At 38.1% G+C, this 22753-nt stretch overlaps 1 protein-coding gene across 1 annotated transcript; it reads left to right on the top strand.

The window, feature by feature from the left end:
* The first annotated feature begins 3570 nt into the window (after positions 1–3570).
* myo1ha (myosin IHa) lies at positions 3571–22689 on the top strand. Its single transcript, XM_087793455.1, has 34 exons — positions 3571–3632; positions 5744–5886; positions 5983–6039; positions 12755–12889; positions 12955–13070; positions 13153–13351; positions 13422–13502; positions 13588–13767; positions 14395–14493; positions 14570–14686; positions 14780–14851; positions 14928–15047; positions 15109–15176; positions 15256–15361; positions 15425–15505; positions 16361–16452; positions 16591–16685; positions 16759–16805; positions 16948–17028; positions 17144–17249; positions 18505–18622; positions 18694–18807; positions 18870–18946; positions 19006–19074; positions 19148–19232; positions 19290–19452; positions 19516–19599; positions 21201–21294; positions 21353–21408; positions 21468–21603; positions 21673–21743; positions 21978–22075; positions 22136–22235; positions 22305–22689. Exons 4-34 carry the CDS (start codon positions 12767–12769, stop codon positions 22329–22331), a joined length of 3075 nt encoding a protein of 1024 aa, XP_087649581.1. The 5' UTR covers positions 3571–3632; positions 5744–5886; positions 5983–6039; positions 12755–12766; the 3' UTR covers positions 22332–22689.
* The last annotated feature ends 64 nt before the right edge of the window (positions 22690–22753 follow it).

Below are 22753 nucleotides of genomic sequence, written 5' to 3'. Positions count from 1 at the left end.
AGCTGCTCTCTTAACTTCCGAACTAGATGGAACGCGATCCGAACGAATTCGATATCTTTGAAGATTTTTTTTTTTTTAACGAAACAAAACTTGAAAAAAAGTTTTAAAAAAAAAAAGCCGACGAAATCACACCGTTATTTTATTTATTATTAAATCCACAGAGTCGATCAGTTGAGCTGCAGGTTAAAATCAATTCTTATTATCCTGTAGATCAATAATAAAAAAAAGATTAATAAAAGATTAATTTAGGTTAAAATCGAGATGAAACATCCACGTGGCTCCTGACAGGTTATTCCGAGAGAGAAGCAGTGATGTGTGTGTGGAGGCATCGAGGAGCGCGAGTGTCAAACAGTGTTTTTTTTTAGGGGAAGTGCTGGTGGAGGGTTCGATTCCCGCCGCTGGGGCCGCGTCTTGCTCCTCCAGGAGTGGGAAAAGGAGCCGAGGAGGCGCGGAGGGAGGAGGGCCGGAGGGGGTCGTGGGTTGCTGGGAGGCGGCAAAGGACAACAGAACTCCACCAGAGACACATAGTCATACAGACTTTCAACATTCTTCTCAGAGCAATGTTCATTTATTTGTTTATTCAATGACCAGACCTCGCGTCCCATATGCACATAAATAGTTGAAGAAGAATTCAGATTACAGATTAAAATATCTGCAGATAAATCTAAAACTGCCACCGAAAAAAAGATTTTCTTGATTTATTTTATCAGGATTTTTCGTATACATTCCAATGGCCATTACAGGAAAAACAAACAATAATAGATTAAAATGGTTGGATTTCAAAGGGACGTTGATGCAAAATTTGTGTTAAAATAGCTTTATATCTCGCATAGTTAATTTTTCAAACGCATATTAAAATTAAATGTAATTCACTCGCAGAACTACAATGCAAACCTAAGTCTAGAATCTATTATGTTATTGATTCTAGCATAAAAACGTATTGATCCAGGGGAAAATTACAAATGAAAATCAATCACTATTATGTGTTTTTCCAATTATTTGCTTATATTGCTTATGTAGCAATGATCAAGGTGGTTTCTTTTAGAAATTTTGTTAAATTATCACAGTTATTCAACCCTATTTTTTTAAATCATCTGGAATATTTTTCGTTATTTAGTGAATTTTATTAGACAAGTTACTCATTATGATTGATAGAGATAGATAGATAGATAGATAGATAGATAGATAGATAGATAGATAGGTTACATTGAAAGATCTTTGAAGACAATACACTTTCTTCAGGTTGAATTTTTGTTTCGTTACGTTTTTGAGTTTTATTAAACGTATATTTAGCAGTTTAATTTAATTTAACCACTTTAAAAATGTTTGGATTTCTAACAAAGTTGATTAAAGCACCTTTACAACAAGTTTCTAGTTTATATAATATAATTCTACAGTTTATACAATATAATTATGTATTATAGTGTTTTTTGTCGTGAAACAGTTCCAGGGGAGGGGTGGGGGACTCAAGTAATATTATTAAAGCTAAAGTCCTGTGTTGGACTTAATATTCAGCCTGCTATTAAAAAGTGGATTCCTTCAAATTTCGAGACCTGCAGTGACCATCATCCCATGAGAGAACTACAGATGGTAAACCAGTGCGTCACAAAAGACACAATCGATGATGACATGCATGGACGTAACGGACAAAAGTAGAAGCCCACACAGCGGCTCCCCCGGGTCCTAGAGCCCGCGCTGACAATTAGAAACCGGAAGCACAACGTGAGTCGGCAAATTGTACAATAAAATGAGTTAAATGGTTAAAAAATGTAATGCAATAATAATTTTGACTAACTGTTGCGTATATCCTTGAGGTAAAAATGATTAAACTGTGCAAACTAGGGCCAGTAAAAATGTGTGTAAAATAAGCTACAGCTAACATGCTACCTCTACAAGCTAAACTTGTTCGTGGCTTGCTTGAAACTTTAAAATATATGAATAAGGTTATACATAGAGAAGATAATTTTATTATCTATCTATCTATCTATCTATCTATCTATCTATCTATCTATCTATCTATCTATCTATCTATCTATCTATCTATCTATCTATCTATCTATCTATCTATCTATCTATCTATCTATCTATCTATCTATCTATCTATCTATCTATCTATCTATCTATCTATCTATCTATCTATCTATCTATCTATCTATCTATCTATCTATCTATCTATCTATCTATCTATCTATCTATCTATCTATCTATCTATCTATCTATCTATCTATCTATCTATCTATCTATCTATCTATCTATCTATCTATCTATCTATCTATCTATCTATCTATCTATCTATCTATCTATCTATCTATCTATCTATCTATCTATCTATCTATCTATCTATCTATCTATCTATCTATCTATCTATCTATCTATCTATCTATCTATCTATCTATCTATCTATCTATCTATCTATCTATCTATCTATCTATCTATCTATCTATCTATCTATCTATCTATCTATCTATCTATCTATCTATCTATCTATCTATCTATCTATCTATCTATCTATCTATCTATCTATCTATCTATCTATCTATCTATCTATCTATCTATCTATCTATCTATCTATCTATCTATCTATCTATCTATCTATCTATCTATCTATCTATCTATCTATCTATCTATCTATCTATCTATCTATCTATCTATCTATCTATCTATCTATCTATCTATCTATCTATCTATCTATCTATCTATCTATCTATCTATCTATCTATCTATCTATCTATCTATCTATCTATCTATCTATCTATCTATCTATCTATCTATCTATCTATCTATCTATCTATCTATCTATCTATCTATCTATCTATCTATCTATCTATCTATCTATCTATCTATCTATCTATCTATCTATCTATCTATCTATCTATCTATCTATCTATCTATCTATCTATCTATCTATCTATCTATCTATCTATCTATCTATCTATCTATCTATCTATCTATCTATCTATCTATCTATCTATCTATCTATCTATCTATCTATCTATCTATCTATCTATCTATCTATCTATCTATCTATCTATCTATCTATCTATCTATCTATCTATCTATCTATCTATCTATCTATCTATCTATCTATCTATCTATCTATCTATCTATCTATCTATCTATCTATCTATCTATCTATCTATCTATCTATCTATCTATCTATCTATCTATCTATCTATCTATCTATCTATCTATCTATCTATCTATCTATCTATCTATCTATCTATCTATCTATCTATCTATCTATCTATCTATCTATCTATCTATCTATCTATCTATCTATCTATCTATCTATCTATCTATCTATCTATCTATCTATCTATCTATCTATCTATCTATCTATCTATCTATCTATCTATCTATCTATCTATCTATCTATCTATCTATCTATCTATCTATCTATCTATCTATCTTTCTAACAAATGTGTTTGTGGTATCCCTTGTGTTGTCTCTGGCTTACGGGGAACGAAACTCCACCAGTGCATATGTATTTCTGGAAGCCACTGAGGTCTTCATCTTGACCCAGAGACAAAAAAAGGGATACCTCACACACATTTGTTTTCGGGCCATCAGGTCACCTTGACCCTAAGAAAACACAGGGGTTAAGAAAGAAGCGTCTGGAGCACAGAGACAATGTAAGTTACCACAACACTAAAAAAAAACACAATAAAAACACTTCACTAAATTATTTATTTTTTACAAGTGATACACATTTTATTTTCTTAAAAAACATATTAAGATTCAATTACTTGGTCTGTTAAGATTTATATTAACAATATTATTCTTTTTATTTAGACTCATGCTTTTCCTAAGAAATGCAAAAATAATTAGCAGATGTTGAGTAAATAAATTATCTTTGTTTCTTATGGAGATGCTTATGTGAATATTGAAATATTTTAAAACATTTTTTCAAATGTCCTAATGCTACAGAAAGCTGCTTCTGTTTTGTGCCAGTAATGTTTGGACGAGATGCAGAATAAATTATGTAAACATAAGAGCAAGAGTTCATATTGAACTCATTATAATCCTGAACTAAAACAGTGTGTGAACATATTGTTTCCCGGCCTCCTTTGTTTACATGTTGTCATTGACTCACATCTCACATGCATGCAAACGCAATTGTTGTCATTTTAATCACCACAGTGGGATTAAAGGTCAAATCATCTATTTTGAGTTAGAAAAAAAATGTGTTTCTGTGTTGAAAGGTGAGATGTTTGAAACATGATTAATGCATTTTTAGCTTCAGAATGTGAGCATTTTTTAAAACTGTCATTTTTATTTACACAATTTGATCCCAAAAAGTACTTTTTGTGTGTATTGTCTGGAAATGACATTAATCAAGAGATTATTTGAAAAGTCTATTAAATCTAGATCATTGATCACAGTAAAATTGTAATTTCCGGACAGTACCAATCACATTTATTCTTATATAAAATGGTTTTATTTGGTAACTGGGTTGAACTTTAACTGCTGGTGGCCTTTAAAAAAATTACATTTAAAATTGGCCAGTTATTTATTTTATTCTATTTTCTAACTTTTGCAATTTTCACAACTTTGTTTCCATATACATTATACCCAAAATATATTAAATAGCAACACATTAGCTGTTGGACAGCAGTTTGTAAAAATGTCAAATACTTTACAAATAATTATGATTATTCCCTCTTTTTTAATAATGTATAAAATATTAATTTAATCTTTCTTAACAGTTAGTGGCTTGTAAATAACCATAACCTATTTATGTTGTCATGTAACATTTCGGACTATCAGGTTAATGGCAGTGACCTGGCAGGCAGCTCTGACAGCTTGACCTGTCCGTGTACGCTGCATTCACTGCCACCAGTTCATTAGAGCAGCAGGACTCCCTGCAGCTCACAGACCCAGAGTGACAGCTCTCCCTTCTCCAGCCTGTTCAGGAGTAATGGGGAAACAATGGGCCGAGGGCCTGAGGGCTGGCCCGTGTTTGCAACCCATGTTTTTGTCTTGCACCAAGTGTTTACTCAAAACACACCAGCCCCCTCTGAGAATGAGGTCAGCTCACCCTACTAATCTACTCTGCGGGCGGAGACACAGTGTCCCCCCAGAAGAGCATGTCACCCACACTGACCCTGTGGTCACTCGGAGGAAACTGCTGTCAGCCGTGCTTAGGCCAGATACCTCTGCCAAACACTTGTCTCTCAATGCAGCTTCAAACTAACACAAAAACACTGTCATTCTATCATAAAACAATTGCATTGAAATTGTCTTGTTTGTCAACTACTGCTGATATAGTTAACACAGTCATAGTTCTGGTGAAACTGTTTCACCTACACTAACAAAACTTGAACAAAAACGGTATTGAATACTTGTATATATTTAGAATATTGGAGAGTCATCTTTCTCATAGGGGAGAACTATTTTAGAGCCTGACTTTCCTGTGCCTGATGCAGCAAAGCTCGGTGTTGCCCTTCAAGAGGGCAACAGTGACCATACAGGCTGGTTAGGGTGGGGGGGCTTTTTTTTTTTTTCTTTTCTTCATTGAATCTGTCTATAATCTCTGAGAGGATTATTAATCCATCATTTTTATTGTAGTAACTCAGATTTTCTTGTATCTTCATCATTTATAAAAAGAAAACATTAAAAACAGGCAACTTATGCCCAAAATATTGTTCTGATTAATGAAAATATAAACTAGAAAAGCATTTATAGAGTACATACTGTACCTCCAGGATTGTAAATAGTTTTTCCTGTTTTGAGATTCTTGCAGACCTGCTGGAGTTTGTGTTGCGCTGTATAACAGCTACAACTCAATGAATCCTCTAAAATCATTCAGCATGGGTTACAGTCGAGACTTGATGTCGCCACCATCGTCTGAATTCAAGAAAGACGCTTATGAAGGACAAAGACGGTGTAAGTGACTTTTTTAGATAAATGTGTTTATGCTAGCCACACACTTGATGAGTCACTACTCATTGTAATCAATTATACAAATGTGTTATTTTTCAGGTAGTTTAGAGTACCCATGAAACCCATAGAAACATGAACGAAAGCAGGTGAGCTAGTGTAAGTGAAAACCTGTTTTTTTATTTTATTTCAGCGTCTTCCCAAATAACAATAAGACTAATCACCGTCTTGAAGCTTCATAATGAATTGTTAATTTAGTTGCTTATGTTGTTTCCTACGTTTAGCGATCTGCAGGCAAATATCGTAGAGCCAGGACCCCCTACTGAGTAAAAGACCAGAATAAAATGTAGATGTAAATGACCCGTATCAATGGTCAAAGCCTGGTTGACTTGAAAGAATTTGAAAACCGGACTTCGCCCTAAGACGGCATCCATAGTGTATAAACGATTTCAAAAGACCAGTAACATCATATTTCATTACCAAACTCGCATCAAAAGTGATTTGACCGTAATCTCCATTTCACAATGTCATTGTTGATGGTTTTTTTCCACCAGTTGTCCTAGCAAATGTTGAATTCTTCATAAATTCAGATAAAACTATAGGATGTCAAAAATGTTACCCATTTCTAACCAGTTTGCAAAAGAAAACAATCTTAGTAATGGGATTTACAAGCAAACCATTCAACGCCACTGAAAACATCAGCTCCCTCACTCCTTGGCTAGAAATGATGATAATGCACCAAAAGGTGGATTTATTTTTTTATACATTGATCTCTTACTAACTAATCGAAGAGGATGATTGCGCCATAATGTTATATTGCCAGACGCGCCATTCCAGTTGGGTTTCTCGTTGTTGGCCGAGATCAGAGAAAAGATTATCTTTTATGTCTAAAAAAGGGTCAGCAGCGTGGACGTCCAAGTGACCCGGGTCACTTTCAAAGCCTCTGGTCCGAGCCAAGGTCAGTTCTTTTCACTTCAGGGCAAAAGTCTTGGTTCTTTGTCATAGTTCAGTGAGTTTAAATGCTCCCAATTTCCAAAAGAGTTTTTATTTTGTTTGCTTTGGCTCAGCAGGACGTTGGTGTTTGATTAGAGGAGCACTCACAAGTGTCAAACTGCAGAAAGTCAGAAATACCCAACTGAAGTTGTTTATGAAGGTCGTACCTAACGTATATGGGATTGTTTTACTGGCTACTTCTTTTCCACACTCACCACATCTAGTTTTAAATCACACATGACAGATCTTCAGATGTGACGAACCCTCGGTGACCTGGCAGATAAGCGATGAAATCATGACGGGACCTCTTGTTACGCTGCTCTTAAAAATGTGAAGATATTTTAAATAATTTGCTATAAGAGAAGGAGTGATCGAATGAAAGAGACAAGGGAATCAAAAGGCCTTTGAGAGAAGAAGAGATAGGAAGAGCGGCTGAAATAAAAGGGGGCTACTGGTGAACTCGGGGAAAAAATAAGAAGTAAAGAGCAAAGGGTGAAGGGGGGGGGGGCAGCGATGGAGAGATGTGAGTGTTATCATCAGCTCTCATTCTCAGCATGGAATCTATAATGGGAAAATCAACCTCTCTGACTTCTGTGTAATTGGATTTGCCGGGTCTCGTGCTGAATCAGAGCCCAGTGGGTAGCACAAAGCTTGTTAAGATTGGACAAGCATTGCCGGGCCGCTGGGCTGCAGAAGAGGTGGGGCGACCCCGGCTAGGTAACCTTGACAACTTTTCTGTAGTCGAGGACTGAATAATTAAAGAAAGTTGACACACTTGACCACTTGTTGACCACAAGCTTTTCCCATAATAAATCAATCCATAAATTGTGTGACATGTGATCTTCTGACAAAAGTGAGTCACCAAAGTAAAGAGACACCGGTGTTATCCCGGTTGAGTGTATGTTTTAAGTGTTACTAGGTTACCTTAGTGAACACATTATTATAAGCACTTGTCGCTCTTGTTTCAAAGTGCAGCCACTTTAGCCAATAATTCCTCACTTACCCTCCCAGCAAATCCACTCACAACGTTGTGTTTATGCTAGCTATACATTTTATGTGTCACCACACATTTTATCAATTATACAAACTTGTTTGGTAGCTAGTTTAGAATAGCCAAATCTAAACACAGTGTGACAAACATCAGCTTGTCATTTACCATTATGTTTTTGATTCATTGTGTGATGGTGGGTGTTACGTATCATGAACAATACCATGAACAATACCACCGCCTATAAACATAGTCCGGACTTCAAAGGGAACAGAAACTTAATAAAAGCAGTATTTAGAAACCAACTGATAAGAGGAAAAATCACAAATGATGAGTTCTTAATTTCCAAGTAGGCGGAAAGTAATTCTTAATTCTTCCTAAAACGAGTCAAGTTGAGACATTCCCTATCCCTTGTGTTGTCTCCGGGTCAAGGTGACCCGAAGGCCCGAAATGTGTTTGTGGTATCCCTTTTTTTGTCTCTGGGTCAAGGTGAATGACCTCCCTGGCTTCCATAAATTCATATGCAGTGGTGGAGGTCATTCATCTTTACCAAGAGACAACACAAGGGTTAACTTCTGAGTGAAAAGTCCAATTGAGTTGTTATTTATAAACCAAATATTATGCCATAGAAAAGCATTCAGAAAGACAAATATCGAAACATTAATTTAAACATGTCAATTATGTATCAGTTCTGTTATTACTTCAAGAAAACATTTAGTTTGGCTGGGAATGTTGTGACGTGGATGTATTTGTCACGTTCCCTGTTTTCATCAGGGCGTTAAAATCCAATGTTGATTTTCACTGTAATTCTGAAACATAAACTCATTTAACCAGTTCAAAACTCCACTAATAATGTACCCTGCCATTTATCCACTTTTCACTGCTGCTGCTCTTTATGCCCTTCAATGTGTTTCAATTGTTCAGTTATGTTTAATGGTTGTCTTTTGTGCTTTGCTTTTGTAAATGTATGTACGGTGACCTTGAGTGTCAAGAAAGATAAATAAAATATATTATTATTATTTATTATTATACTTATACCTTCTTTTTGGTGCAAAAATCCTTTGACTAAAACGTTATATCCTTCCTCCTCAGAAACAGCATGTTGATGATTTGTGCACAGAATAAAATTGAGGTTTTCTTTTGTTAATGATTCTAGACTTTGCATTTAGAGATGAAAGCTCAAGGGATTGAAGAGAACAAGCAGTCGGACTCTAGTGTAGTCTTGAACATTTGAATCCACTCTTGACCATTAATTTATAAATCAGAACATAATTTTATTATTCTAAAACCATGTTTCCTGTGGTAAGGGTCGTTTCAATTATCAAATTGAAGAAGGTGAAAATTTAGGAGAAAGGGGGGATGGTGTTTGTATCTTGTTTCTGTATCCTTATACTCAGGTAAGAGCAGAATAAGATCTCTCTGTCCCTCCACCTCCAAAGACATGAATCATTAAGTGGCCTAAGTAAGCCTTGGTTAGGACGTGTATGGGTGCAAAGGTGTTCACGGGCCTTCAGGCAGCATCACCTACACCTGCACAGTCCTGAGACTGGATACATGGCTGGGAACAGGAGCCCTGCTTCGTGCCTGATTAGGATGGATGAGTAAAAAGAGACTCACTAAATTCATCCTTGCAGACCGACACAGCATGTATCATCGGCGGTATTTAACTTGATCTAAGAGGACGTCTTTGCGTTGTATATTGCTTAAAAATTGGCATCACAATGGAGGATCTGACATCTTCAAAAATGCAGGTTGGATATTTTTTATTGTTCTCATAATGGTAGTGTGTGAGTCCACAGGTGTTTATTGAGGTAAAAGTTACCTCAAAATACATTGATTTGAAGTATATTAGCCATATATTCAGCATGCATTTCCTCTCAGAGATCAATCCTCTTGGTATTTGTCCATGTAAGACAGCGTAGTCGAGATGAGGTCACTCTCTCTCAGGCGACACTGATACTCTAGACCAGGATGAGAGACCATCTCTTAATTAAAACACAATTGAGCCCCAAGGTATCTCATCTGAGATCACTTTAGGGAAGCATTGCAAAAAAAACTCTTCTTTAATAATTCCGAAATTTGGATTGTCAATTTGAAATGTATGTACTATTTGAAATTGAATTATTTAAATGTAGTTTTCTCCTTGTGAAATCCAGAATATGACATATTTTAAGCTCTTGTTTGAAACATATGATTCCTGTCCTTATCTTATACATCCTCGTGGAGTTCACATTTATCTTTTACATCATTGTTTCCCATTAAAGGTAAAATCTGGCAGGTCTAAGGTCTGGCTTTTGAGATGAACATGTTTGAAAACCAACAAAAAGCTGTTTATATCCAGAGTAGGAGGAGAGGCGTGGATCACACTTTTGGGAACGCCTAATAAATCAAGTTTCCGTTACTTGGATCCTGGATATAAAATTCATGTCATAGCAAACAGGTCAACAGACCCTTCTTGAAATGTTAGTGCTTTTATTACAATGATTTAAAAAGAGTTTAGAGAAATATAATGGGTTTAATTTGTTCTTTAATTTGTAGCCATTTGTAAATGTTCATTAGCAAAACTCTCTGAGGATGTGTGGGGTTAGAAGTAAGTCACAAAGAAGTAAATCAGAATATACATTAGCACGGCCACCCTTCAAATGCTTGTCTTTTAATATATTATATTGATTTTATAAATGTATATTATAATTTAAAAATATTTATCGTGCAGTGTTTAATTATATACGTTTAAAATAAAAAATAAGGAAATCATCATTATGTATCTGAATCCCTTCATCTTTCCTTTGACAGCTGCTTATCTCTTTCTGTTTTTACTTGTAAATCTAAATGGCATATCCTTAAGTCACGCTGTCCCTGCATTATGTCCCCTTATGCCGCTCTGGGAGAAGTTTGTTCCCATGAAGAAAGGGGGTGTCATAGATACCCCAAACTAGCACTGCGACCATTACACTGGCAGATTGATTCTGACGTCCTAAAAAGGGTCCCTTCAATGATATTGTTCACCTGTCTCATTGGCTTAAAGCAGGAAGGGTGTGTGTGTGTGTGTGCTATGGGAAGGGGGTCGGCTGAGGGTTATTGGTGGGGACACAGGGGTGAGGGGGTAAGGGGTATTGTTGCGGACAGGGGTGAGAGTATTGGGGTCGCGGGCCTGACAGGTGGAAAAAAAAACACTCTCATCTGACTAGCCTCCTCTCTCGTTTCTTGGGGCCCCGTGTGTGCAATGTAATGAAGTCCAAATTACAGCACAGGATTGCTAAGAACAAGCCTCTATTGTTTGGCCCCGGGGCAAACTAAATGAGTGTCACAGCAAGCAGCGGGGAACAGACCGTTACTGCACTATTTAGTCTGTCCCGTTGTCTCAAGACGGCCCTGTTTCAGGGGTTCTCAGATCAGACAAATACTACTCTCCTCCTCCCCCGCCTCCGCCGTCACCCTTCCTCTGTACAGCCCCTCAAACTCCTCACCCCAAAATAGGCCAAATCTCCTCTATTGTGTTTCGACTGCCTAGTGTGAAATTCACTGTGACGTTAAATGTTTTCTAATGAATAATTACTGAATAGATATGCAGGGGGAATATGTGTAATGGATTGTAGACTGCATTTTAAAGACGTCTTTTTTGTCTCCGCTCCGTGGTATTTACAGGACAAAAACTTGGCCTTTCTGTGAAGAAAATGAGGGCCATAGGCATAGCATAGAGGACAAGGGGGAGGAGGGGAACGGGGGGCTTTGTGTCAATTAGATCCAATGGATTATCTTTTTTTAAATGTTTTTTTTACAGAGAGAATTGAGAATCAAAGGAGTTCTGCTTCCAAAGAAGAGGAGAAAAAACACACAAAACCAACAAAAGCTGTAAAAACCTTTGGTCCACGTCTTGGTGCCGAGAATGCAAAACAGATTGGTGGAATTTTTCCCACTATGCTTGTTGAATGTGCCGCTGTTTTGGGTGCATTTGCACAGTGTCGGGGCATGAGCTCCAGCCAAGGTTCCCTTTTCGGTTTTGTAGCGATCATTAGTTTCTGTCTGTTTGTCTGCACAATCACAGAGCTGCGCTTCAGAGACACATGGACCTCTAGACCTTGTATTTCAATAGAACAAACAAGGACCATGTTTGTGCTTTTACAGCTGCGCCGAACCATATTAAGCCATTTACCCAGACAAACACTCAATATCACGTCGTGTTGTGAATGCTACACGTCTGTTCTTACTTGTGAAGGTTTCTGCCGCTCTCTATTCAGCTCATGCATTTTTTATGCAAATACCTGAATACAGCTTTAAAAAATAACTCTATAATAGGCACATATTTTGTTCTTTAAAAGTTGTAATCGTTCAAGAAAACAAGAAACAAAAAAGCACCTGCTACTCTTAATTCACTGAGAACATTATTACAAGATCCAAACTTACACCACTGAAGGTGCAAAAGCCTTAAGAGTCATTTTGTCATTCGTAGAGTTGTGTAGAAATATCAATTCGAACATACTTTGGGATCCTTTGACCTCAGATATGATAATACCGCTTCATACTGTAGTCCTTGTTTGTTTGTAGAAATAAAAAAAGAGGCAGTCAGAGTGCAATAGTAAAGGAAGTGGCTTACAAATGAACAATACCATCAAAATGATTTTAGCTTATGTGTTAAAACAGGGAACACAAACAGGGAAACTAGAGAAAGGAAACATTACTGCAACCAACCCTGTTGATACAGTTCAAGTATACCACGTCATGGTGGTATCATGAAACAGTCTGATTGTCACCCAAGTATCGTGATGCATATCGTACCATGAGGTTCTTGCCAGTACTCACGTAACTTTTTGACTGACTTTGGAATGTACATTATTATTTGTTAAGCCTTAAAAGGCTTTGATCTTTTCACGAGACATATTCTGATGTGCTCAGGGCCAGCTGGACATGGAGGGGTCCCTCAGTGCCAGGAACCGGGTTGGTATTCAAGATTTTGTCCTCCTGGACGAAACGACGGAGACGGCTTTTCTCAGCAACCTCAAGAAACGCTTCAGTGAAAATCTCATCTACGTGAGTCATGGAAAGAAAAGTCCTTGTGAATGGTTCAATGCTGATGTTTTCCAATGTCCTTACAGACCTATATTGGGACATTGTTGGTGTCTGTGAATCCTTACAAAGAGCTCAATATCTACAACCAGAAGCAAATGGATTTGTACATGGGAGTCAACTTTTTTGAGCTTCCTCCACATATGTAAGTTTTACTTTTCATTCTGACAAATCTAAACACTTGATGTTCTTGATATATATTACTGTTATTATCCCAACTCGTATAGCTATGCTCTGGCAGACAACGCCTACCACACAATGTTGACAGAATTAAGCAACCACTTCATCCTTATCTCTGGGGAGAGTGGAGCTGGGAAGACTGAAGCCTCCAAGAAGATTCTGCAGTATTATGCAGTCAGCTGTCCCAGCACCACCCTGCTGGACACTGTCAGAGACAAGATGCTTATGTCCAACCCGGTCCTCGAGGTCTGTATTTATTCATCATTTTTTGTGAAATTATGTCAACTGGGTTGTCATTTTTTGGTTTTCTGAGTAGGCTTTTGGAAATGCCAAGACTTTGAAAAATGACAACTCAAGTCGTTTTGGGAAGTACATGGATATCCAGTTTAATTGCGAGGTGAGTTGAGTAACACGTACAAGGCAATTTATAACCATAATAGATCGATTAATCGTTTTACTTTTGTGATGGGGGGGGTTTACAGGGCGATGCCGTCGGAGGCCACATTCTGAACTACCTCCTGGAAAAATCTAGGGTTGTTCATCAAAACCACGGCGAGAGAAACTTTCACATTTTCTACCAGTTGGTGGACGGAGGAGACGATGATCTGCTGCAGCGGCTCGGCCTGGAGAGAGACTGTCGACATTACAACTACCTAACTCAAGTATGTGACATGTAAGCATTGATGTTTATGTTTATAGGAGACACTATACGGATATTTAAAACATACAGAGAAAAACAAACATTTCTTTGATCAAAAAAACATTCCATGTGCCAGGTTTTGAATTAAGTCATGCAAGGAACACAATTTTGAACATAGCTAAGTAAAGTAAAGTCTGATCTAAATGTAAGTAATTTCAACCACTTTTTCAGTTTGAAAGTGTATAATCTCTGCTCTTTCGAAAACTGTCTGTCAAAGTAAAATTTATAACTTAAAGATACCATTTAATCATTTTTGGAGATACATTTTTTTGGGGATTCATTTGGAGAACAGAGTCTGATAACTTTTATTATAGATGATTATCTTAAAATTATATATTTGAAATAAGGATGCATCAGATCTACAAACCTGTGACACTGGCATTCAATTTGTAAATTTGCACACATGTTACAACAACGTGGTCCTGTCCTTCTTTCTTTATTTGTCAAGAGGAACTTCTCCTGGTATTTTATTGTGAACACATAATGGATTTTCTTTTAATAGGCTCCGACCCTGGATCACATTGATTAAAATGAATATTCAGAAAAATGTGAGTGAACAAAAAAATCTGCAGCCTTGTCTCTTTGTCAGGGAGAATGTGCCATCCTGCCATCGAGCAATGACAAAAACGACTGGAAGTCTGTGAAGAATGCTCTGCAGATCATCGACATTGAAGAGACGAACAGAAATGTAGGATTTTTCAATTCATATTCAGGGTCTGCCTTGAAGACGCCTTTACAACATCGTGTGTTGGTAATGTTTGCAGAACTTGTTTGAGATCATCGCTAGTGTTCTTCACCTGGGCAACGTTCATTTTGAGTCGGATATAAAAGGTCAGGCCATTCTGAGGAACAACAACGCAGACATGCGATGGGTGTCAAATGTAAGTGTTCGGCCAAACAAAAACAAAAAAGAAAGGTGTATCTGCTGCAGCTCCAGAGGAAGAAACCTGGATTCATAGTTTGGTTCTGTGCAGCTGCTTGGTGTGGAGAACTTCAGTCTCCAAGAAGGTCTGACATTCAGGAAGATTGAGGCGAGGCAAGACCAGGTCAGCACATGACGACAAAAGATAGTCCTGTATTGATTTGGGTTTAATCGTGTCACTGTTTAATGTGGATTCTAAGGTCCTCAGCCCCTTCAGCATTGACCATGCTGTGTATGCCAGAGACGCCTTGGCAAAAGCTATCTACGGACACACCTTCACCTGGCTGGTCAACAGGATCAACGAGTCCATAGAGAACACAGTGAGTGCAAGAGATGTAGTCTCAGGGTTTCATCAAACTCAACCTCTTTTTTGTGTCTCAGGATTCTTCGCGAAAGACTGTCATCGGTCTTTTGGACATTTATGGTTTTGAGGTTTTTTATGTGAACAGGTAAAAATCCATCTTTTACTATAATATAAACGACTCAAGAGTTCTACATAACACTGATGCTGCCTTTTGTGTCCATTAGTTTTGAGCAGTTTTGTATCAACTATTGTAACGAGAAGCTGCAGCAGCTCTTCATCCAGCTCACGCTCAAGTCTGAGCAGGAGGAATATGAAGCAGAAGATATTGAGGTGAAGTTGTTTAACCTTCACTGGCAGATTTATTGACTGTGTTTCTCGTTGTTTCTCTTTCAGTGGGAGCCTGTGCAGTTCTTTAATAACAAGATCATCTGTGACCTCGTTGAGGAGAAACATCGAGGGATCATTTCAATACTGGTTTGTTTTTAATTTAGAGTATTTGTTTAATAGGAAGTATTTGTAAATAGAACACACTGTGCTGCCCAGAGACAGATTCATCCTCAGAACTATAAATTGGAGGATTATCTCCCATAAGAATTATGTCTATAAACATGTGGCGCATGTCTGTAAGGTCAGTGTCTTACTTGCTTCGTTACATTTTTTATTAATAAGTAATCTAATCAATTGATAGATTAAGATTTGCATCAGGAACGTGAAAAGTCATGTGATGTAAAAAAGGCGAAAGTTAACAAATATCTTAAGTGGAAAAATATTTAAGAAACTCTAAGGTAGGCAAAAACCCTACACTCAATGTGGAATAACATGCTATAAAGAATTGGTACCAAATTCAAAAAATATTAAAAATAGTAAAATATTATGTGAGAACCGTCAAAGTCAAGGCACAGGGCCAAATGAGGCCTTCCAACTAATTGTATGTGGCCGACATAAAATGCTTATGTTTGGTTAGATAAATGTAATACTAAATTAATTCATTATAGCTGTTCATCCAAAAACTGGTTTAAAAGAAGGAGCATTTGATGGAAGATGAGAAAAGTTATGTATGTTTTTGTCCATGAAGAAGAAAAATAGGGGGGGAGAAAAAAAGCACAACTTTACTTCATAGTTTTTAAAAGGCACATGAGGTGTTTTTAACAAGTTTCAAACCTTTTTGAAAAACGGAACCAAAAAGAATTGTATTAAATGTATTCATCATAATAAGAAAATAATAGATTTATATTTGTTTGTCATGTTTGCAGTGAAATCGTAATAAACAACACAATGATATAAGTTGTTGCAGTTGTTTTGTTACTACTTTACTTTGAATGCTGGCAGGATGAAGAATGTCTGAGGCCGGGCGATGCTACAGATCTGACTTTTCTTGAGAGACTGGAGGAGAAGATGGGAAATCATCCTCACTTTGTCACGTAAGTGTTCAAACATTGTCGCTGAAGAAGGTCAGCGACAATGAAGGTCTTTTGAACAGGAAAAGGTGTTGATTTGGATTTCTGTCTGGTCAGGCTAAAACACTTCATCACTTTTCTTCTGTCCTTCTGTGATTATAGACACAAACTGGCTGACAAGATGACCCGGAGGACTCTGGAGAGAGGAGACTTTCGACTCCTGCATTATGCCGGGGAGGTCACCTACTGTGTTGTGGGTAAAAGAAGCTGCAAAAAACCTGGTGTCTCTGCACGGACTGACCTTTACTCTAATCCTCTCTTTATTTATAGGTTTTTTGGACAAAAATAATGATCTTTTATATAAGAATATTAAAGATGTGAGTATAAAACATTTCTTACAGTATTATGTCGGAGAGATTATTTGTGTGTTTTCACTGTGTGCAGACATTTTTCAAATCATTATTTGTAGAGAACTGTAGTTCAGTCATGCAAAACTGATTTTTGGTTCTATTTGCTCAGCTGTTGCGTCAATCCAAAAATGCCATCGTCAGAGAGTGTTTCTCCACCATGGTTCCAGACAGCAGACGGAGACCAGAAACAGTCAGTGCCGAATGTGACATTTTACTCGATAATGATTAAATAATAAATCTTTGTCAAGTCAAGCAGGCATCTTTAAACCCCATCAAAAATCTATCGATCTCCATGATGTCTTCAGGTGGCGACCCAGTTTAAGAGCAGCCTGCTGAAGCTGACAGAGATCCTGATGGCTAAAGAGGCCTGGTACATTCGCTGTCTCAAATCCAACGAGTCCAAGCAGCCGGGTACGTTCAGCCAAACACATATGTTGTTGCACATATTCACTCTAAAATGTTGCATAAAAGTGCGAGTTTGTGATTTGTCCAAATTGTTCCTGTGATGAACTGTTGACCAACCTAATGTAAAACTCATGGCCAAGGGGGCCTAATCCCGGGCCTAATCCAATTTTATGTATTTAAGATAAGATAAGAAACATAACTTATTCTTGTCAACAATCATACAGAGATTACAAATAAAAGTAGGTTGTCCCCCTGTTCTTCGGTCGAGAAGCTACACCAAACCCCCACCACAACCCTTTAAAGGAAAATAAATAGATGTATTTGAAACTTTACATTTATTTGTGTTGCAACAATAAGGATCATGTCATCAAGTGATCTAGGACCTCTATTGTACTCATCAGTATGTGTCTGTTTGTACAAAACTCTCTTTTCATTGAAATATTTACATTAGAAAATGTGCTTAAGCCACGCCCACTGAAAAAACTACTTGGATTTACTGGAAATTAATTCTTGTTTACCATAACCACACCCACTCTGTGATTGGTCAAACATCAAGGTTTGTCACCGGGAATCATTAATCATAGAAGTCTCTTTCTCCAAGGGACTTGTTGTATAAACAAAGCGGTGTGTTTTTACAGCCGGCTGGAGGAGGAGTGAAGCCATGATTCGTCATAATGGACTCAGCTCTCATAACCTCTTGTTCGCAAAGATTTCAGATGGGGGAGAACTTTGTAAAGTAATAAGTTCAAAACATGGTCATGATGAGGGACTTACTACATCTTGGAGAGGAAGACATTTGAAACTTAAGTCAGGAACTTTCCTGGGGTTTAGTTAGTTAGTTAGTTAGTTGCCCTTTAAGCACTTACTAAAGGAGTGGGTTATTTGTTTTCAAAACAGTGTGAACAAGCAGCATTTTCTATTTAACTGTAATTCCTTCTTTCATAAAGTTGCCCCTAAACATCTTTTAAACTCCAAAATGGAGAACTTCTTTCTCCGAACATCAGTTTCACCTATCACTACCCAATAATATCAAATGGGCAGCTTCAAACTATTTTTAAGGAATATAGTTTTCCTAGTGTTTCAGGAGAATTATCCTTCTATCTAAAATAATCAAACTTAATATTGTTTTTTATACGTCATGAAAATGTTTTTTTTTGGAATGTGATTGGAATGTGGTCAAACATGACAGCAGAACTGAAATCTTAATAAGTTCCTGATTCTAAGTTGATCTAAGTTTTTAAAGTGTTTCTCTGCCTCACAGGGCAATTTGACGAGGCACTGATCAAACACCAGGTGAAGTATCTGGGCCTGATGGAGCACCTCAGGGTCCGACGTGCTGGTTTCGCTTATAGACGGAAATACGAGATATTTTTACAACGGTACGACTCAGCATTGAACTTTAGCTTTTATTTTCTCAGGAATAAATACTCAGGAGTTTTTGTCCTTGCAGATACAAACCTTTGTGTCCATCGACGTGGCCACACTGGCGAGGAGTGGCTGCTGATGGAGTGGAAGTCCTGGTCCAGCATCTGGGATACATGCCAAACGAGTACAAAATGGGGCGGTAAGGACAGCGTAGGAATCCAGAGGTCAAACAAAAAAGTGACATTTTTAACTTCTTGTTAGCACCAAAATCTTTATCCGTCATCCACGGACTCTTTACGCCACAGAGGATGCGTTCGAGAAGTGTAAACACCAGCTAGGTGGGAACACATTGATGGTTCTCAACGACTGCTATGACAACATGGTTTTGTCATTTCAGCGACCAGACTGCAGGCCAAATACAAAGGATACAGAGCAAAAGGAGAATTCAAGAAACAAAAGGAAGCTGGTGATTAACTTTAAGACGATCAACCGGCAGTATAAAGTTGCTGTTTGATTGAAGGATAATTGATGATCCACAGCCACCAAGATCGAGACCTGCTGGAGAGGCGTGCAGGCCCGGAAGGAGAGGGACAAGCGAGCCTGGGCTGTGAAGGTCATCAAGAAGTAGGTCGACCGTCGACACCGTCATGCACTTCTTCGTTCATTTCCAAACCTCCTCAGGTTCATCAAAGGCTACATGACCAGAGGACAAGCCAAGACAACCGACAACTCGGAGTATCTGGCTTTTGTGAGACAGAATTACCTCAACAGGCTCAAGAACAACCTGCCAAAAACAGTCCTGGATAAAACCACCTGGCTGCCTGCTCCACAAGTGCTGAACGAGGTAGATCTGAAGTTTGAGACGTCGTCAGATGAACCGTCTGATGTCGCTGCTTCTCTTTGCTAGACCTCGGAGCTGCTGCGGACGCTTCACTACCGTCTGATGGTGAGGAAATACGTGAGAGGAATCACACCACAGAAGAAAGCACAGGTACGGACGCCGTCTTGGAACTCTGAGGAGAGAAAACTGACGGAGAAAGTGCAACTAGAGGATATGTCAAAATAATGGCCCAGGATCCAAAACCGGCTCACCAAGTAATTTTATATGGTTCACAAGATGGTTGGCTCAAAGTAGATAAATGTTGATATTTTTTCCTATGAAGATGTCAGGGATTTGGGTAAGAAAACAAAGAGATCATCGTCAACAATTATATAAAGACTTCCAATAACAATAAAACTGAAGTTGAAGGAAAGAAAATTTGATGGGAATTAGATACTTTTAGTCACAATTTAGTAAGTATAAAATGTGTTTAACCTGCGACCAAAAGTGCTATTTTGACACAGTGTGATTGAGTTTGAAACCTCTGAACAAGACTAAAAGACTTTATATAAAATACTTTACCTTCAAATAAAAACATGGTAATAACAAATATACCTTCATTCTTTAAATCTATATCTCTAAAGGGCACTAGTGTCAGCTTAGTTACCCTCTACACAGACCGTCTTGGGCTCATGGGCTTTTGCTATGACCTCCATTAATTGCTCTGTGTCTGGACTAAGCCTGTTTTGCCCAGAATGTCTGAAAATCCCTTTTGTGCTAACAACTCCCTTATTATTGGTGATGTAATAGCGATGTTGAATAGGCTTATTCTCTTTGTCTCATTTCAAGGAAGGTTTTAAAGGAAATAAGAGCTCTTTTGCTCAGATATAAAGTAAGTGTTGAAAGGCCATCAATCTTTTTTGTCTTATTTTATCCCTAGAGAATTTCTGCATCATTTATTTTCAAAATCATCCAAAAAAATGATGTTAGCACCTCTTTAAGTCGATGCAAGCATGTTAAAGGGACAATAAAATATTTAAAACTAAATTACATGGGCTTTGCATTATTCCTTTCAAATATTTTGTGATTTTTTTTTTCTTTTTATCTAGTGAAAATCCTCCGGCAATTGTAAGTGAGTAATTATTATTTGTAAAGCGCCTTTCTCAGCCTAAGAAAACATAGAGACAAACACAGCAGCCCCAGGAAAATTAAGAAAAAGCCTGCACAAATAAATAAGTCTTAAGATGCTTCTTAAAGGAGTCAGAAGTCAGTAGAAGGATTTCTCTCCTCTGGTCCTGAGCCGTGTTCAGGAACCATCAGTAGATTCTGATCCACAGACCTCAGAGCCCGAGTTGGGGTGTAAGTCTGGATCAGATTACTGATTTAAGGAGGAGTCTGACCATGAATAGATCTGAAAGTAAGAACCAGAATTTTAAAATTGTTCCTTAAATAAACCGGTGAAGAGTTTAAGGATCTGGGAAATGTGAGTTCTTCTACTAGAGCAGGTCAGAATTCTCGCTGCAGAGTTTTGTATTAACTGCAGGCGAGACACATTCTTGTTAGACACGAAAATAAACTGTTAAATAGTATAAACAAGAAGACACAAACGCATGTTGTTGTGTACTTCATCTAGTTTAAGTATAGAGACAATTAAATATTAAACACATAATTAGTGAAAAATATACAGTATGTTTTAAATAATTGTTAGACAGTTAAAAGACAATATAACTATTCTTGTGATGATCCTAACCAATGACCCATTCCTTCATCAGTTCGAGTTGAAGTTCATCACCAGCTGCATCTTCAAAGGAAAGAAGGAGAGTTACCCTCAAAGTGTGGCTCAACCCTTTCTGGACACCAGAATCAGTAAGACTGTCTCACTATTACACAAATTCAAGGAAGTATCTAAAGGTTCGGTCCGCAGGTGAGCAAGACATCAACATCAGGGTCCTGCAGATGATACGCAACGAGCAGATCAAGGTAGAAACAAGTCAAACGTGTGACTGGACGGTTGAGCTGAGTGGCTCGTGTGTCTGCAGTACAGCGTTCCAGTGATCAAATACGACAGAAACGGCTTCAAGCCCAGACCTCGACAGCTCATTCTCACCAAGGCGGCCATCCACATGGTGGAGGAGGCCAAGGTCAAGCAGAGGGTCCAGTACACGTCCCTCACAGGTCAGTGTTGGTTGAACACATGAGGGTCTAAAAGTGAGCTGACCGGGTCTGTAACTCTCCACCCGTCAGGTGTTTCTGTCAGTAACCTGACGGACTGCATCATCGTGTTCCACATCACCTCTGAGGATCCAAAGCAGAAGGTACGTGCGCCCGGAGGATTAGGGGTCAAAAGCCCTGGAGCTGGTCGCCATCCGGTCCCTCCTTTCATCACAGTAATTATGTGTTTAACCGTGTTGAGAAGACGCAAGAGGCGCTCCATGTTTAATAGACATAATTGGCTCTTTCTTTGACTCCTGGTGTCTCTTGAGCACTTAACGTTATAGTTTTTTTTAGAGAAAGATAAGAGGCCTCTAGTCAAACATTGCTTGTTTCAGAGAGACGTGTCCATTCACTGTGACCACCTGTTCGAGCTGCTGACCAAACTCAGCGTCATCGCCAACAAACAGAACGCGATCAAGGTGGTTCAAGGAAGGTGAGTCTGTGTCTCGAGAATAAGAAAAAAAACACAAGAAATAATTGTTATGGCTCTCAGTATTAAGATGGAAACTCAGACAGGGAAAGAAGGTGCCGTGGACTTTAGCACCGGTCAGGAGCCAATGGTGTACAAGGCTAAGAATGGACACCTGATGGTGGTGGGTGGAGTTCCGTCGACAACTTAACTCAAACAAAGGTTTGGAATTAACGGATCTTTGTCACGACAGGTCGCAACACGGACGAGGACTCGATGAAACCAGAGACAAAGCCATTCATCCTCATATACGACCACGGGTAATCAGGGATGTTTAGCACAGGGGTCTCAGACATGCAGCCCGTGGGACCACCAAGACTTGCCCAGATCTACTCAAGAGTCTCTCCTGGATGACAAGACTCTGTGAAGAAAACTTTTAAAGGACCATGATCTTCACAATCAACCTGAATCCATGACCAGCATCTGTCACACCACTTACAGTTTTGGGATTTCTGTGAAGAGGTCATCGCGAGGTTCATCTCCTGTTCCTCTGCATCCAAGTGTGATACCATCTTCCACACATTTACAAGATTCACCTCCGCATGAAGTCTGGACCATCCAAAGTGAATCCTCAGATCGCTAAAGATGTTTTCCTTCTCAAGTTAAAGGAGCCATATGTAAGATACTTTTATACAACGACAC

Source organism: Callionymus lyra, chromosome 1 (genome assembly GCF_982586985.1).
Source record: "Callionymus lyra chromosome 1, fCalLyr1.hap1.1, whole genome shotgun sequence".
In the NCBI taxonomy this organism is placed as follows: Eukaryota; Metazoa; Chordata; class Actinopteri; order Syngnathiformes; family Callionymidae; genus Callionymus; species Callionymus lyra.
This window is presented reverse-complemented; position numbering and strand designations above follow the sequence as displayed.